Source organism: Phlebotomus papatasi, chromosome 3, assembly GCF_024763615.1.
Source record: "Phlebotomus papatasi isolate M1 chromosome 3, Ppap_2.1, whole genome shotgun sequence".
Lineage (NCBI taxonomy): Eukaryota > Metazoa > Arthropoda > Insecta > Diptera > Psychodidae > Phlebotomus > Phlebotomus papatasi.
The window spans coordinates 9,731,453-9,751,131 of record NC_077224.1 but is presented as its reverse complement, the minus strand read 5'-3'; the positions used below and the strand labels follow the sequence as shown (position 1 = coordinate 9,751,131).

The 19,679-nt window shown below is 32.9% G+C and overlaps 1 protein-coding gene across 1 annotated transcript in view; it reads right to left on the bottom strand.

The window, feature by feature from the left end:
- Positions 1-2,404: 2,404 nt before the first annotated feature.
- Positions 2,405-19,679, bottom strand: part of LOC129806644 (proton channel OtopLc-like) — a 28,910-nt gene continuing 11,635 nt past the window's right edge. The window contains exons 2-7 of the mRNA XM_055855377.1: positions 12,887-13,185; positions 8,212-8,320; positions 7,390-8,140; positions 6,939-7,281; positions 3,102-3,533; positions 2,405-3,031 (exon numbers count right to left, since the gene is read on the bottom strand). Coding sequence (XP_055711352.1) covers positions 2,893-3,031; positions 3,102-3,533; positions 6,939-7,281; positions 7,390-8,140; positions 8,212-8,320; positions 12,887-13,185 — 2,073 coding nt within the window. The 3' untranslated portion in view covers positions 2,405-2,892. The remainder of the gene's footprint in view (positions 3,032-3,101; positions 3,534-6,938; positions 7,282-7,389; positions 8,141-8,211; positions 8,321-12,886; positions 13,186-19,679) is intronic.

The following is a 19,679-nucleotide window of genomic DNA, read 5'->3' as shown; positions in this document are numbered from 1 at the left end:
ATTATTTTCAGAAAATCTAGCCAATCTGGCTAGAGAATACATAGAGAACCCAGGAATCCCACGGGAAACCTGTTCAATTTTTAAGGGAAGTCTTAAGAACTACCCGTACTTATTCCGGAAAATAGAGAACTTGAGACACTCTGATTGCTTATGTGTCACCCATTGATTGTATTTTGTAATTTTATTTTACTTTAAAACAAGATGTAGGGGAGACCGGGGCTGTGTGTCGTAGTATACCCACAGGTACTGACTTTAATAAAATGATTCGATAGATCTTAGAAAATAAATGTGTTTTTTTTTGAAAAGAGAGAATTTTTAATGTGTCTTTTTGTCCTTAACATTCTCTTTCCGGGGCACAGTGGGACAAAAAACGGGGAAGTTTGGGACACGATTTTTTGACATCATTTGGAAAATCATCATTTGGTTTCTGCCAATAATGAGACTCAGCCTCGGGTCAAGTATTTCCTCAGGAACAATCTCATTTATGGAATATTTAATTGTCCTATTCATGTTAGATCATACTCTAAAGTCTAAATATTACAGCAAATATAAATAAATTGAATAAATAACTCTGCCGGTCGAGACGAGGAACCGGTCGAGCGAGGGCACTTTACCTCAATATAACTTTTTTTTATTTCCTATAATTTTTAATATTTTATGCAGATGCTTTACTTATTTTACTATTTAGTTTCGCCTGCATATTTCGGTCTTAATGCCTTCGGCACACCTTTTAGATCAGGAAAATTTCATAAAGTCAAAATTCACATCCCTTCCTTTCTTAAAAGCTTTGCGTATATCTATCCTACACTGAGAAAAAAGGGTGCGATTAATTTTTTTTCGTCATAACTTTAACACTTTTTAGGTGTAAAAATATATCAACATTTTTTAATGTTAATTTTTCACCTTTTTAAGTGTTAAATTAACATGAAAAGTTTAACTTTAACCCCTAATACACGTAAAAAGCATAATATTAACACCGATTTCGGATCAATACTGCAGAGTAAAATAAACATTTCTGGAATGTTATTTTAACTTTTTCGGATTTCTCTCACTCAGTGCACTCTTTCGCACTCTTCTTCTTCTTTTGAACATCACATGAAATTAAATTTAGTTCAGTCCAATTTTGAGATCGAAAAAGTGGGATAGACTCTGATTCGAATCTTTTGAGGGAGAAAGATGAGTGAATCTATACTTTATGAAATTTTCCTGATTTAAAAGGTGTGCCGAAGCCATAAATGTCCGAATTTGAGAGAGTCTTGATTTTAATAAAAAATATTAATATTTAAATTTGTTAGAAGTTTTGAAAAATTCGAATACAATGTTCTTTTAGCAGCATTTTCACAAGTTTCAGTTTGGTAGCATAATAAACCTTTTCTTTTTCAGAGTAATGCAGAGTTCCTTGCGTTATACGTATTTCAGACCTAAGGTTTATACCAGCTTCTGAAGGCCTTGAATTTTTGGTTGGTTTTTGAAAGTGTGAGAAGTCTATTAGCTTTAATATACGATTCTAAGTTAAGACTTTTGGTATGGCTTTGCAAGTAGAGAAATTGAAGGAGTCAAGTACATTAAGATAACCTTTAGGTTTGAAGCGTGTGTTTTACCGGTTTTAGGCTGGAGGTTTAGGTTAGTTCTCGAAGGTTTTGAAATTCAAAATAAGAAACAATTTTAGTTGTTCTTTTAAAACCTAAGGGACAGGAGATTGACAACCGAATCCCTATATAAGAAAAATTATAATGGATGTTCCGAACTGCCCTTGCCGGAAAACTTAAGTTCCTCAATGTAACGTTGTGCCACCATTATTATTATTAGTGTTTTTAAAATCTTATGGATTATTTGTTTATTTCCCAATCCTCAGTCAATATTTTCTCAAAAGTCTAACTGGCAAGAAATTAGGCAAGTTAAGTCGTATAGCTAAACCTCAGATCTAAAATCCGTATTAACCTCCTGCAGTTTTGAAAGCTTTCCATCAGTGTCCTTTAGGTGTCAGGTATCCTAGGACCTCAGCTGTTTAAGGAAACTTTACTCTATCTCCATACAATCATGTTTTTTTTTCAAAAGTCCTCTCATCCTCGTTCCTCCAGATTTATTATTTAACTTCTTCCTAGGTCATCTTCTGAGCTAGTAGTAAAAAATCGATATCTAATGCCTTAGACACACTTACGATTTAAGCCGAGAGACGACTTTGTGGAAAATGAAGTTTAACCATTATGTCAAGTATAATTACACTAAGCCGTATCTCGGCTAATCCTCAGGTCTGTCAAGGCCCTAAGGCTCTTCGTGTAACAGAACGCAATGAATCTCAATAGATAAGAAAAGGATATTAAGAAGTGATTAACCTGCTCCGATCAGGAAGCCCTTTTGCTTATCAAAACCAATCTGGTTAACGAATTTCAATTAAAAACTATTTTCATTTCATAGTCAATTTATTGAAATGTCTTTTTTAGGGCGGATAAAAGCGGTAAAAAATAAACGTTTTAAGACAATTATAACTTCATGCTGTTGTCTAATATCAATGAAAAGCATCCTTCTGACCATGTGTCCACTGTGCGTCCACAATTTAGCTCACATTGATGGCACATGCACACAATTTAATGATGAGGGTGCACTCTCTCGAAATGGACAAATTTTCCCTCGTGTGGAAAATTGTTATTTCATCTCATCTATTTGCCGTATCCATAATGATAATGGGTGTTGTACCTTTTTTTTTCGCCTGGTATAGCTTGGAGTATGTGTTGCGAATTGGATGTTCAATTTGTTGGACTGAAGAGGTATTACCAGGAGTGTTGGACTTTTATCCAAGGATGAGTGACCTAATTGTGTGATTTGTGGGTAAATCAGGTATTTTGGTGATGGTGAAGTGGGAAACAATGGTGTGGAGAGGAAATAAATCAATTAGTGGCCACCTCCTGGTTCATATGCGTGCCTCCAAATGTCCACGAGACATACAGATGCGTGGAAGCGATAGAACATAATCAGTGGCAATGACAAGTGGTTGAGGATGGACCACAGAGTATAGCCGTAGAATGCATATCTGCAATTATGCAATAATTTTCCCATTAATACTTGAATTTAGCTCAATGAAAAGTATGCTAGCTACTCACCTCTCATCACCGGTGTAGGCTGTCTTTACGGAGAAAGTGAGGTAGAGCCAGAGGGAGACGTTAGCGATGGTTAGGAAGGTGATAAGTTCTCTTCCGGGTTTGTTCTTGCGATTGGCTGCTGAATTGGAACACCTTCGCATTCCGTCAATGATGAAGGGTGTCTGAATCAGGATCTGCACCAGTTGACTCAGGATGATGCAGATATTGAGGACTGAACCGTTGTAAATGGCTGGAACCATGCTAAAAATTGTCTCGAGGAAGAAGGCAGGGATCGCAATGAACAGCAAGACATCGTCCAGCTTGGACATTGGATGGGTGTTGATGTCCAGTTTGGAGATTTGGAAGTAGGCCAACAAATTGGCGATTATTAAAATACACAGCACAGCTAGTTCGAAGCTAGAGTTCAAAATTACTCCGATGTCGAAATAGTCGCTGGAAAGATAAAGGTCATTAACATTTTAAATGGTAATCTGCTAAAGTCGTAAACGCAAGTTGCTCTGTCCTTAGTTTACTTAAAAATTCAAAAATTCAGAAGATTCTAGAGAGCATATTTCCTAATTCATTTAGACAAATTTAAGTTCGTTGGAAAGGTCTTGGAGTCCCTGAATATACTAAACCGATTTTAATCGGTTAAGAATAGGTAATGAACCAGTTATAATTAATAATTAAATTGTTGTTCGAAAATCAATCAGGCAAAACTAATTGAGAACATTTCAATTTAGGAATAGATGATAAGAGCAAATGATGTGTTAAACCTTTAGTTTGCCGTCCGTATTGTATTTAGAGTTTGATCAATTTTTGAAACGTATTGTAAATAAGTCTTAAATCACTTTCAAATCGGTAAACTTTAAGGGTTACCGTTAGATACCGGTAGCGGTGAGTTGGTGGTATTTACATCCGACTATCTAGTTCGAGTCAGAACTTTTTATATTTATAATTACGAACGTAATTATTATTCAGACATATTTAATGGGGTAAAACTAAAAAATAAATTTTCTTTTAATACAAGTTTTGATACAAGGCCTTTGTACTAAAGCATTCATAACTAAGTATATAAATGGTGCCGGCCAAAATCCCGAAAAGTCAGAATCCCGAACAGTCAAACTCCTGAACAGGACAAAATTATAAGGAGATAAATGTGTAGAATAATTTCCGAAAACACATAAAATTTCCCTTTGCCTCCAGCAAACATGGGCGCAATCGTGGAGCTATGACACTTTTAAAAATTCAGAATTTTGCTCCTTTCAGAAATCAGGTGTTATGCTGGATTTTGGCGTTCAGAATTCTGGCATTTGGGATTTTGGCCCGTTTGGGGCTTTGGCTTTTCGTGATTTTGGGCTTTTCTTGGACTTAAGCTTTTCAAGATCTTGACTTGCCGGATTTTGTTATTCGGAATTTTGACTTATAGGGATTTCTGAATTTTAGCATTCGGGATTTCGGCCTTTCCGGGACTTCAGCTTTTAGGAATTTTGGCTTTTCGGGATTTCGAATTTTCTCTTTTTATAATTGGAATCTATTCGGCAATTTAGCTTTCGGAATTTTAGCTTTACGTCCTTTTGACCCATTGAAGATTTTCACTTTTCGGGATTTAGACTCATTTGGGATTTTGATTTTTCGAGGTTTCGACCTATTTGGGATTTTGGATTTCTAGATTTTGGCGTTCGAGATTTTGACTTTTAGTACTTCAGCTTTTTGAGATTTTGGCTTATTCGAGATTTTAGTGTTCGGGATTTGATCTTTCAGGATTTTGGTTTTTCGGGATTTTGTCTTTCGGTATATTGGATTTCGGAAATTTTGTGTTTTTTGATTTCTACTTTACGGATTTTTGGCCTTTTTGGGACTTGGACTTCTTGGATTGTTCAAGATAATAGCTTATTCCGAATTTTGAGTTTCGAGATTTTGACCAGAACCCATGTAAAAGTACTTTTGATACTCAAAACTCCTTACTGAACCACTCCGATTTTTTTAAACTTTATTTTGATATGTTGCAAAGTCCTATTATTTTTTTTAATATTTAAAAAAATTAATAGGTAATAATTAAAAATGTTTGAAAAATGTATTAGTACTTGTTAATTTCTTATTGATATTATGCTTTAAAATATTGTTCTTTTTTGTATAAATAAATTTTATAAATACAATTTCTAGTGAATTTTCGAGAATAATATTTTAAAGCAGGTGAAAATTTAAGAAAAAGAAAGGTCGTTCTGAAACTTTTATAGTGAGTCGAGACAAAAACCATTAAAGATTGTACACATCACAATGCAAATGACTTTTATGTTCCATGAGATCTAAACAAATTTTGTTAAGCAAATAAGAATTTTTCCAACATTATTGTTGTTATTGCTTTTAGTAAAAAACTGAATACTTCTATTCTGATAATTTGTAAAAGTTTAGTCAAGACACATACCTTGATTTCTGTTTTATAGTATTTTGTGTTACTTATTCTATTTTCTAATTTAATATTTTTTATTCTTTTAATTTTTATTGAAAGAATATTTTCTTGGAAGCACGTAAAGCATTATAAGCAATTGAGGAAATATTTAGCGTCCACCGCCACCGTACCAACAACCTCCTGAGCTAAACGGTGGAAATGCTCTTTCTCAGGCTATATGATTCGGTCTAACGCAACCAAAGGAATAAATTATAAAAAAAGTGCAAATAATATAAGAATTGTCACAAAACAAAGTAATGTCGACCTTAGTAATTTATTTCTTAAACGTTTAAATGGAATCGCGATGGAGAACAACTATTAGATTACTGCACTGGTAAAAATAAAAGAATTAAATTGATTCAAATCTGATCCTTTTGCAAAGGATGCATTAGGTGTCAAACTTTGAATGAACATTTATTATAATAGAACGTGTTTTATCATAAACTTATTACTTACAACATATTTCTCTCATCAGAGTGGAAACCAAAGATTACTTTTCATTGTTATTATTCATTGGGAAAAAAATAAATGGTCAGTAAAAAGTCAAAAGTGATCAGCAAAAAATTAAATTTGATCAGCAAATAATTCGAAATAGTCAGTGAAATTTTCAATTTTGTCAGTAAAAAGTTAAATTTGGTCAGTAAAATCTTCGAATTGATCAGCAGATGTATTCGAGTTGATCAGTAAAAAATTAAAAAAATAATCAGAAAAAATAAAAAAATGGTCAGTAAAAAGAAAATATGGACAGTAAAAAATTAAAAATGAGCAGTAAATAAAATTAAAAAAGCAGTAAAAAATTATAAATGAACAGTAAAAAATAAAAAGTGGTGAGCAAAAAATTAAAAATGATCAGTAGAAATATTCGTATTGATCAGTGACAGCGTACAGCTCATTTTTAATATTTTACTGCTGTTTTAACATTTTTTACTGATCATTTTTAATTTTTTACTGACCAAATTGAATATTTTTACTGCTCATTTTTAATTTTTTGCTGACCACTTTTCATTTTTTACTGATCATTTTTATTTTATACTGATCATCTTTTACTTTTTACTGATCATGTTTTATTTTTTACTGACCACTTTCTATTTTTTACTGATCGTGTTTCATTTTTTGCTGACCACTTTTCGTTTTTAACTGACCGCTTTTAATTTTTTACTGCCCTTTTTTAACTTTTCACTGCCCTTTTTTTTATTTTTTACTGACCATTTTTATATTTTACTGATCTTTTCGAATTTTTTGCTGACCGAATTTGACTTTTGCTGCTCGTTTATTCAATGCCTTATTCATTTATTATTTGGTTAAAAAAAGTAATACTTTTCAAATGATCCTTGATGATCCATTTATTTTTACCAGTCAGTGTGGTATGTGTTTTGGCTAAATATTTATGTTAAAATTTAACTCACTCTTCATTAACTGCTACGAAGAACAGGATAATCACAACGAGTGTGAGGACCAGTAGGACGAACCCAGCGAAGAGACCTCGACTAGCAGCATGGCAGTCTGCATGGACGATGATGTTGCTCTTGAAGTGAATATCATGGTTAGCACAGTGATCGTAAGATGAGATACTGTCCACTGAATGAGAAATCTTTGGCATGGAGTCATGCTGGGAGCCAGCCGAGGTTGGGATTCCGCCATTTTCGATGTGTTTCTCATCATGGCCAGGGGGATTTTCATGATGACCCGAGGCTGAGTGTTTCTTAGGGCACTGGCTTATATTTGCCCAGATTATGTAGTAAATTCCAGCTATGTGAAGACGTGCAGAGATTTTGGCAAAAGTTCATGAATAATATCCGATAAAGAAAAGTGTTGTTGTACTCTTATCAACCAATGCTAATGCTATTGATAACTCACCGATTAAGATGCAAAATTCAATGACGAAGGGATAGAGATAGGGTGAGAAAGTGCGGAAAATTGAGTTGAGTTCTTCGGGTCCGGGGCACTTGAGGGCATCTTCAATGGAAATCCAGTCTGTAGCATTGGATGCAGCAGCGTTCTCATTTTCACTCTCCAGGTACTTGAGTCTGATAGCATCTACGGTTTCGCGGACAATTGTGTACACCCAGAAAGCCATTGAGGTTCCGATGGCGTGCATCAGGAAGAACCTGGCTAGGCCACGGGCTTGATTGATGATGACGTTGGCGTACTTGAAGACGAAAAATAGGACAAAGATGCTGTAGAGAGGGAACATGATGTCTAGAGCTAGGGTCAGGGTTGAGGCACATTCGTAGAAGTCTGGATCAACTGACGTGAGGAAGATCACTTGGTAGCTCACGATGAGTACCGAATGGATGAGGAGACCAAAGCAGAACCAGGCAGCACCTAGTTTCAGGTAGAACAGTTCACCGTGTCTTCCGGTCTGGAAGCAGTACTTGTGACTTAAGGGTTGAACAGGTTCAACGTCCCATATCTGATTAGCGGTGTTGGACGTAAGTTCAAGAGGTCCCGATTCATTTTGCAATTTAGCCAAATGTTCCTCAAAGAGCATTTGTCGCTTCTGACGATTCTTCATGGTTTCTTTAGCTTGCTTAATGTGCAATCGAATGTCAATGTAGAGACTGATGAAGTAGATAAATCCCACACTCAGCATATAGATACCAAATGCCTTTAAACAGATAAAAGTGTGAGCAACTTGCAATTTTCCTGACATTGACTCAAGGTTGATGCTATATTTACCTCACCCAGAGGATATTGCGTTTTCACAGCGTCTCCGATAAAGACCACCATGCCAAAGATCACCAGGAATATGGCATAGCACAGGGCAAAGACGGTGGCAAAATATCGCCTGCAAAATATATGAGAAGCCTGTCATCTCGATGGAAAATTAATTGGTCATTAATCCGACCAATTCGTCAAACAATTTGCCAACAATACTTGTTGGAAATGTGACAGAGGTGGATAAATTTGAACCACTATAAAAGTGCCAAATGAATTTGACTCAACTTGACTAATTGAGAAACGATCAATTTGATTTGATTGCCTACGATTGGGTTTTTCAGATAATGTCTCGGTCTTTAGGGGGCTCCTCGACCAAATCCCTAATGACTTTATTGCCCATTCATAATTCCAACTATACAAATAATTTCCGTCATTGGCGTTAGTCATTTTGCAAAATCACATTTTGAAATTGTTTTTTAAATTTTCCCAAACACATTAAGGATTAAGATTAAGTTTGGCACGGGTGTTTTTACACGATTTTGTAATTAATCTGTCGAAATCTAATAAGTCCGAGATATGATAAAGTTTCTAATCTCAATTTCTTTCTTTGCAAAAACACAGCTCGAAGATCTTCAATGTAATAATGACGAAGGGATTCCGGATTATTATATACGTATTTATAGAATACTGATCTCTTAATTTGAAATATCAAGGTAATTTTTGGTAAAATTTGTTTACATTTGAAATTGCTTTTTCTATGGTATACCTTGATATTAAATTGGCAATAAACTTTATTTTCAATCAAATTTTTAAGTGAAATTGTCAATTAATTTGATCATTTAGAAACAGAATTGAAGTAAAATGAGCATGTTTTTATTTTGGAATTATGATCAAGATTCTTAAAGGTGGGAGAACAGAAAAAAAACTTTCCAGTTTTTTTCTATATATTTCTTATTTATATTAGAAACATGTAACGTCTTCTAAGTGACAGATTACTGTAGTAATAGATTAGGTAATAAATATATTTTATTTAAATACTTTTAATATAAAACTAATAATAAAATATAATTTTTTATCAATATTTTTAAAATTACTAATCCTTTAAAAGTTTTCTCTAATTCTACGTTATTAGTATCACTGTTTAATTAAAAATTAGAAGAAATAAACGAAATACCTGCAGAAATAATTAATAATTTAAACAAATAAATTCAAACTTTTTATTAAATCGGTTGTTTTCGAAATTACAAAAATTATAATAATTTTAATTTGGGCAATATTTCATGTATTTGTAGTGAGGGTACAAATAGCTTTAATAACGTAATATTAGGTCAAGCAAAAAGTTCTGAGGCCTGTTCGCAAGATGTTTTGAGTGAGCTATATCACACAATATATAAATCGCATCAGGATACTGAGAAAAAAAGAGGGTGAGATTAACGTTTTTTCCTCATAAGTTTAACACTTTTTAGGTGTAAAAATATATCAACATTTTTTAATGTTAATTTTACACCTTTTTAGGGGTGAAATTAACATGAAAAAGCGTAACTTTAACCCCTAATACACCTAAAAAGCATAATAGTTACACCGATTTCGGATCAATACTGCAGGGTAAAATAAACATTTCCGGAATGTTATTTTAACGTTTTCGGATTTTTCTCAGTGTAGGGGAATTCTGTGACACTGGCAATGTAGTATGACACATTAACTTAGAATTTCAGGACAGCTTTATTCGAAAAAGTGAGTTTGTAACTGTGACAATGTCATGTGGCATTCTCAGAAGTCACATATTTGAGATTTCTGGTAATTCAAATGACAGTGAGGTTTATTAAACAATTCAACCAAATGGACTGTATTTACAAAGTGTCACTAATTAAAGAGATTTCATTGAAAAAATCAATAAATTGGATTTTCGAACTTGTGTCTTTTAACAGAAAAGCTCAATTCGATCGCTCAGAATAAGAAATGAATAACTCGCTGCAGGAAAATTTTACAAGAGAGAGATTTGAAGCTGAGATTTTACATGCAGAGAATAGGATTTTTAAGACTTTGAAATCTCTATAACTTTGAAAATAATTATCTTTCAACTGTAATATTCATAGGAAGGGTAGAAGATATAAAGAAGTATCTAAAAAGCGAATAAAAGCGGATTGTCCAGATCGAGGACCAAAAAAGTTTAGCTGTGAGTTTGGTGAGACTGAAAAGGATTTATCATGAGCTGCTATCCGATGGCCTAACCTTTATCGCCAATAAGTAACCAGATTGATACCGGCGATCGACCAGAAGCGTTCAAAACGGGCTAAAAGGCAGGTGTAGTGTTCCATTGAGACAACACAAGAAACTCCAGGAGGAACGTGGATGGGAGGTTCGATCACATCCGCTTTAGGGAAGAATCACATTGACAATAAAATGCTCACCGTAGCCTCACCGTATTTCGTTAATTTATGCACTTTCATTGCAATTCTCACGCAAATTTTCCGTTACCGTATTACCTCTTCTCATACTCTGTGGCACTATGTGAAAATAGTATAAGAAAATTAAAGAAATAAAACGAAAATGCGATAAACGGTGAGCAAATAAAACTGTAAGAGAAATTAATCGTAGAGTTTTCTTTGCTGAATTTGCGTAAGAATTCCAATGAAAATGTCTAATTAATGAAATACGGTGAGAATTTTACTGTCAATGTGATTCTGCCCTTATATTTAGTCTAGGCCTAGCGCAATGCGGTTTGTATTGTATATAAAAAAAGTATTTGCAATTTTTTCTTGGTAGTACAAAACTGTGCTCAGGGAATATTTTTGAAAATTAGTTAGTCAAGATTTTTACCATGTAGGGAAGGTGATTTCTTCAATCGTATAATTATGCCATTGCCATCGAAATGGACAAAAATTGAGAAACAAAACAGCGCTATTTGATGTAAATCGGATAGAGCTATCTATGTTAATTTCATATTTAAAATAAAGCTTTAAAGGGCTCAGAACTTTTTACTTGACCTAATGTTTTTTTAATTTATTTCTGGATTTTAGGTCCACGAAAAGCGGTATTTTAGTTCAAAAAATATTAATAAGATTATTGTAGAGAGTGTGAAATAGCCTGCACGGCCTGCACGGATAGTATAGGACGTACAGTCGCCCACCAGATTCAAATACGCTATTTATTTAACTCTATTAAATTTTCAGGATATATGGTCTAATAAAAGAAATAACAATATGAATTTTAATTAATTATTAAATAGAATTTTTAACAACGTGATATTACTTGTTTCTCGTAAATAGATATTTCCGATTTATTAAATAAAAACAATCAACTACCTATGTTATGGTTATTTTCTTAACTACCTGTGATTAGTTAGTACTTTGATTTATTTGGGTCGAAATTCTATATTCTAGGGTTGTTTCTTTATTCTTTGATAATTTAAGTTTTAGGTAACGGGTGACTAAGTAGATATACTCATCTAAATCGTAAATGTTAAAATCGATAAATTCGTACCGATTATTTCAAAAATCACTAAACCACTGAATTTGTTCTAAAGAAATTATTTATTCAAATAAAATTTTATGTGAAAAAAATTGCGCATACATAAAATGGTTGAATATTTGTATAAAGAACGTCTTAACGTCTATTAAAATAGACGGTAATAGGGCAGTGGCCGCGTAAGGATGAAATAGCATAAAGTATCCATGAGATATAATTTATTGATATTTACAGATTTTGGAAAAGAGAATCAAATTCAAGACTATAGTAGAGCCTCGGTATATTTCATTTTTGGTACCAGATTTGACACTGTCCATAGTTCATGTCATTTTTAAAATAATCAACGACTTTTAGTATTGAAATTGCTCGACGGCTTCCACTTTCTTTGCGATTGTGGTACTTGTCCTCGCTCTCTTCATTATGGATCACAATTATCACAACTACTCAATAAAGTTTGGCAAAAATATTTTAAAAAAAAATGACATCATTGCATGTCGCGTACTAAAAAAACATAACCTAACTTAAAATCAGTGTTTTGAAATCAACGATCGGTAAATTATGGACTTTAGAGCGATGGCCTATAGCGGGGTTCTACTGTATAATGTTTTAATCTACTCTTAAAATGGTTTTGGAAAAAGGAAAATTTCGAGAAACATAAATTACACAAAGAGCTGTAATTATTTACATAAAATTCAAATCTAAAGCACTTTTTTTTAGAAATAAAAAGTGTTATATCTGAAAGAAAATATATTTTAAATTTTGATTTTCTTTAATTCAATTTAAGTTTTAATATATTGTGATTATTTTCTATTACTTTTTTTATTCAAGAAATGTGAATAGACCTTAAGAAGACAGTGTAGTAGCTTCTTAAACCTGGGATTAAATCTCAGAGCTTTATGTCTTTAATAAAATATTGATATTTGTTTTAAGTCGGAGCTTACAGGGGCCTCCCCTAAATCGTAAATGATCGATAAGAAAATAAATCTATAAGGAAAATTGTTTCATTTTATCGGAAAGGATTGCCACCTTTTAACAAGTATTTGTTAAAAAAATCAGCTAAAAATAGTTAGTCAAAATTAAATTTATTAAATAAATTAATGTAAATTTGTATTTCTTGAAAAATGTGTAATATTTATATCGGGAAAACAATTATTCTTCTTGTGATATCTCTGACATCGAAGTATCGTTCTTTGATATTATTTGACATCCTTGATATCCATCTTACCTGGTCATTTTGGATTTGTCCCTTTCGCAGGTCGGTGGCGGGATGAGGTGATCCATGTCGGAGTGCGATTGTGAGATGGAGGGTTGGTAGGAGCTCATGCGGTTGTAGTTCCAGAGCCGTGGAGCATAAGGTCCTGGCGATTTGCTTGTATTCGTATCAGGATGATTGCTGTAGGCACTGAAGGGTCGCGGGTGTTTTCTGTAGTGAACCCCACCATTTCTGTCTGGATCAGCATCGTCGTCTTCCTGATTGTTCTGCTGGGTGGGTATTGTGAGATTGAGGCCCGTCTTTGAGGCTCCCTGTTGAGGATTACCAAAGAGTCGACTTATTCTTTTGCATTTTAATCACACTTTTCGGCACGAGAATATAATACCGACGTCACTCACGCGGGAGATAGAAGGATGGATTAGTGGTAAGACAATGATGTACCTTTTTATCAGTGATTCTCTTGGGTTTTTAGCCATTATCAAAATCGCACCGGGATCATGTGAGAAAGGTATGAGAAAAGACAATGGATAAATTCTTAATACGCGATAAATTGAGATTATGGGAATTTTATTTTTTTTTTATCATTTTGCTGTGGAATTTGACACTTCCTCCTTTTCTTGGGTTTGTTGTGATGGGCAAAGAATGGCAAAGGAAAAAGACAACCAGTGAATTTATTAATATTCCTCTTCTTTGAAATGAAATTGCTCCAGTTAGTCACTGTCGCTTGATAAGCTCTCAATTTGCAAATAATGATGTATTCATTGGAACGGAATTTCCTTTCAATATGCTACCCGAGTGAAATTTAGCGATAGATGGAGGTGTGCCTGAGAAGACACAAAATTTTCTAAATGAATTGTATCACAAACAATCTGTGTGATATTCACTGAACTGGAACTAGTTTCCAGCCCACAGTTCAACAGGGAAAATCGAGGATAAATTCATCAGCTCATTAAGTTCATCAAGTGGTTCCACAGGGTTTTCATCTCTAAAGGGTTAGTCGGAAAATTTTGATTCATAAGAAGGCATACTCTTTTGGTTTATTCTTAAATTGTACTGAAATTGTATTTAATTTAAATTACTGAGCTTCATTATAAGTCAATTGATAGTTTTTAAATAATCTAGAAATTTTATAAAAGTAATTAAATTGAAGAATGAATTAATTATTTTCATTACCCGTTAGATGGAGTCATTTGTGCCTATATGCATCTGGCAATAGTATTTCTAAGTTCAGCATGCAGCGCCATCATGCGGCTTAAAATAACAGTTTATTAAATTATTTAGCCAAAACATAAATGAGATATTTTTAAATAAAATGAAATTATCAATCAAAGATTGAATGGATTGTAATTTTAGATAGCGTTTTCAATAGAATAATTTATAGTAAATGTACGTGTAAACTAACTAAATATCTTTCAATCCTTGTCAACCTTATCAAAAATTTAAAATAATCGTCATACTTTACAAATAGTAGAAGATTTATAAAAGGAAATATCGTGTTTTGTCGGGTATTTATACCATAAACAAATTCCAAAAGAGATTTCCACCGTTTTAATTTCGAGTTTTATGGACGCTAAGACGGCGGTGGATAAAAATTTACGAATTTCTCTATATAAATAATATTTAAAAGCTGTTTATACATTGTTGGTGATATTAATTTAATTGTATAAATTTTATATTAATGTTTATTTAATGTTTAATTTTTTAGCAATTATGGAATAAATCTGTTTTTCTAACAATTAAAAGGAACACTTGCAATTATACGAAGCGTGTTTAACTTTGAACTCAAGATTGGAAATCTCTGATTTTGACTAGGGAAAGTCTTTCAGTCTTCGCATCTGGCTTCGAATACTCCATATTTTTTCTACATTGCTTTTATAAATCTGACCTTATGGAAATATGTTTTAATAACTAGTCTTAAGTCATACATTTTTTGAAAAAATAGGTCAGATTCATTAAAGGAATGTGGGAAAAATATGAAATGTTCGAAGCCTAAAAGCCTTCCCTTTATGGTTTATTTAAATGCATTTTTTTTGTAAAATCCGTATTTACAGAAAAGCTTAGGTAAATTTTACTAATTTTATTAAATGTCTCTTTCGGTTAAAAGTGTGCACAGTAAAATATTTTTGGTTGCTTTACCATGATTTTCATTGTAAATTTTACATTAAACATGTAATCGTGTGTACTAATACACATTTGTGTAATTTGTACACATATTGTCTGAAAACTGTGTAATTAGTACAACTTTTATTTGAAAACTGTGTAATTTTACACGAAATATGTAAGAAAATATAAAAACTGTGTAATCATTCCCAGTTGATTACACGGTTTACAATTACATAAAATTTAAATTACACATTTTCAGATTACACGTTTTGTTGAAATACATAATTTGTGTAACTTTATACAAGAATAAACGTGGTAAAAAGCAAACCAACGATTATCCTTGTAAATTTTTTTTACTGTATGTGAATTTAAAATTTGAAACAGTTGCCAGCGCCACTTACGGGAGAAAACAGTGCCCTCATGCGGAGAAAAACATTGTCAGTGTCAAGTGTCACTAATTTCTTAGTAATTTGTTTTATTTCACTTAGTAATGAAGATATGTCACTGAGAAAAGAAAGACATTCAGCAGTTTTGAGTCTTGACCTTTGCAGGGATCAATAGAGTGACACGATCATTGTAGTGATTTGCTGATCGATATGATCTTTACAGAGACCATAGTGAATCAGTGAAGAGAGAGTAGGTTCTATAGGTTCAAGCGATGAACTATGTCCAGTGCAAAAAAATTGCTCAGCTGATAACATAATTCCAGGCTTAGTTAAGTAAGGACGGAGGAAACACCCTTATTAAAAGATGACGCTTCTGGGTAGTCTAGAAACCGACTACAGTAGACTCTCACTCAATCGGCTCTTTTTCAATCGGGCGAAAAATTTTGTTGACAATTTTCACGTTTAATTATGAAGCTAATTAGCTCAAATTCGCTGTAGTTCTTCCTATTTTATCGTGATTCTTTATAATTGAGCGCTTTTTGTGGAATTTACAAAGGCTTTGACGCCCAAATCTATCGATAAACCGGATGACATTTCGCCCCAAATGCCCAATTGAGAGAGAGTCTACGGTAATTCCTACATTACGAGTAATTTAAAACAAACATCTCTCCCTAATTAAATACTTCCAGAGATCGACAGATCGAAATAATTGTGAACGGAAAATAGACCTTTCTTAACTTTTTCTCTTTAATTCTTCACGACGTTTCGAGAATGGATGTCCTCTTCATCAGGTCTACAAAACATTTTTAACAATTTTTAGATCTTTTTAGAACACAATCTGCTACAACCTATTAGACCGAAAATTCCTCCAAGATCGAAATAATACTTATGGGCCAATCCATCTCAAGACGACCATAGGGGTACCCTTCATGGTCTTAGATGTTTCTGAATTTTACATATGTTAAAGTACACGATAAAATAATATACCCCTATTTTTTTTTCATCTGAAAAAAATTCCTGGCCGGAGATACATGGCGTCAAAGATGGCGCCTCGCGCTTCATTCCTCAATTGTGATTTTTAGCAAATATTTTAAAATGCTCTATTTCCGGAACGGGTTGAGATTTCTTCTTACTCTTTTTTTTATTTGAAAGACAATTTTATACTCTTTAAAACGATATACTTGATTTTGCATTATCTGCTTAAGTTTTTTTGTAACGGTATTTTAAAAAAATTTTGAAAAAATTTAAAAAATAATTTTTCTCAAAAACCCCATTCTCAAAAATTTTGATTTTTTTACTGTTGATCAGTAACATTGAGTACTACATTCCCTGAAAAGGCGAGCTTCCACTTTTGCACTTACTTTTTTTTTAAAAATATTTGAAAAATTACCATATTTTCAAAATTAAAAATAACGAGTTAAACTCAAAATTTTGAGTTCAACTTTTCAGGGAATATAGTACTCCACAATACTTATAAACAGCCAAAAAATCAAAATTTTTCGAAACCAAGTTTTTGAAAAAAAATTTTTTTTTGAGTTTTAAATAAAAATGTCTTTTATTGACAAAAATAAGCCTTTAAATCATATTAAACACATGTACTAATTATGTTTTTTTGTTTTCTTTTAGTTTTTCAAAAAAAAAAAAAAAATTTGGAAATTTTTTTGGATTATTTTTGAAAAAATTAAAAAAATTTTTTTTTTGAAATTCGGTTTAAAAAAAAATCTACATATTGACACATGTGTCAAATGTATCTTAAAGTTTGATTTTTGTCAATAAAAGACATTTTTATTTAAAACTCAAAAAAAAAATTTTTTTTTTCAAAAACTTGATTTCGAAAAATTTTGATTTTTTGGCTGTTTATAAGTATTGTGGAGTACTATATTCCCTGAAAAGTTGAACTCAAAATTTTGAGTTTAGCTGGTTATTTTTTAATTTGAAAATATGGTAATTTTTCAAATATTTTTAAAAAAAAGTAAGTGCAAAAGTGGAAGCTCGCCTTTTCAGGGAATGTAGTACTCAATGTTACTGATCAACAGTAAAAAAATCAAAATTTTTGAGAATGGGGTTTTTGAGAAAAATTATTTTTTAAATTTTTTAAATTTTTTTAAAATACCGTTAGAAAAAAACTTAAGCAGATAATGCAAAATCAAGTATATCGTTTTAAAGAGTATAAAATTGTCTTTCAAATAAAAAAAAGAGTAAGAAGAAATCTCAAGCCGTTCCCGAAATAGAGCATTTTAAAAAATTTGCTAAAAATCACAATTGAGGAATGAAGCGCGAGGCGCCATCTTTGACGCCATGTATCTCCGGCCAGGAATTTTTTTCAGACGAAAAAAAAATAGGGGTATATTATTTTATCGTGTACTTTTACATATGTAAAATTCAGAAACATCTAAGACCATGACCCCTCGATTTGCGATTTTTTCGGTCGTTTTGAGATGGATTGGCCCTTATCAAGATTGACTGATGGGAGTTTATGCGAGCTGTATATCTTAAGTTGGTCTCCTTTATAATAAATTACAAAAAAACTTCAATAAATACAACAATTGATCTCTCCAAAGATCGTGCTGATCCGATGATTTTTTTTTCGGAAAAAATCGTGTCAGTGTGACGATCTTGCAAATATCGTGTCGATCGCTATAAATCCGTACTGATCTATGCTATATTGCAAATGTCAACTGGATCTGTCGCTACTTCGGGTGATAAGATGCCTTCTTTTCGATAGTATCGACTGTCGATTCTGAGAAATTGTAATGATAGCTGCACTTTTTTGTAGCAAATATAAATATTTATCAACAGTGACAATCTTTTAAGAATGATACAATAAATGGTCCGATAATACTAAGGAATGTGTCATTCACTAGATTTAAAAGATACGGATTTATCGATACTATCGATTCGATAGTATCGAAAAGTTATCATTCTGAACCAGTATATAGATTATATCGATAATATCGATATAAAGATATGACAATCGATACAATCTATCCAGGAATCGACAGTTCGAGATAATATTTGCAATATAGTGCAGATTAGTATGGCCTTTTTAGTGATTGACACGATCTTTGCAAGATCGATAGATTGTCACAGTGCTTTCCGAAAAATTGGTCAATAAGCACGACCTTTGGAGAGATCAAGTGTTGTATTTCTACAAGAGTTTAGTAATTTATTATGAAGAAGACCTAATTAATTTAAAAGTAAAGAAAATTTGTGCAGAGGACCTCTAATTGATAATCCCACACTGAGAAAAAAAGAGGGTGCGATTAACTTTTTTTCCTCATAACTTTAACACTTTTTAGGTGTAAAAATATATCAACATTTTTTAATGTTAATTTTACACCTTTTTAAGGGTAAAATTAACATGAAAAAGGGTAACTTTAACCCCTAATACTCCTAAAAAGAGTAATATTTACACCGATTTCGGATCAATACTGCAGGGTAAAATTAACATTTCCGGAATGTTATTTTAACTTTTTCGGATTTCTCTCAGTGCAGGCCATTACTGTATGACAGTTTGTGGTAAATCTTTACTGCTAAATTTTACAGGATAAGTATTCATCAGGATCGGTATGGGGGGTATGGGTCTATATGGGCCATTAGGTAACAGGGCCGAACGATATTCAGAATCTCACATAGGAATGTCTCGGATTCAAGCTTTCATAAATTGGTAGAAAAAGGATGCCCTAGGGGTCTCATGCCCTAGATACACTTTATGACTTAAGCCGAGAGACGACTTAGTGGAAAATTATGGAAATATATTTTAGTCATTTTAGCCATTATTTCTAATATAATTACCCTGAGCCGTGTCTCGGCTAATCCTCAGGTCCGTCAAGGCGCTTAAGCACATTATTCAATTGGGGACAATTGTTTTGAAATAGGACGGATAGACGGACAAGGTTCAGCCCCTTCTTAAGCAGATCCTATGATTAACCCTGTAAAATCAGAGTTGCTCATGAACTCGTTCCACCTATGACCCGTGAAACAAATAGAACATATTGAAAAAGACAAGGACCAAAGTGGTTCATTTTGATGATGAATCGTTTGAGCGGCTGTTCATCCTGGGAAAGTTTACTCTCTTGTCTTTTTGGTTCATCCTCGAGCTCCGTGTGTTGAATGAAAGCGGTTGAATCTCAGCATATGTAGAGGGGTTGGGGTCACGGGCAAAGGGCTGTCGGTTGTCTCTCAGATGTTGGCCAACTGAATAAAATTGGGATGCACTCGAAATGCTCAATGGAGGGAACTAATTTGTGGGCCGATTGATGAAAATACTGGGTGAGAGGTTGCGCAAAATACCATCGAAAAAGGGTTTTTAACAT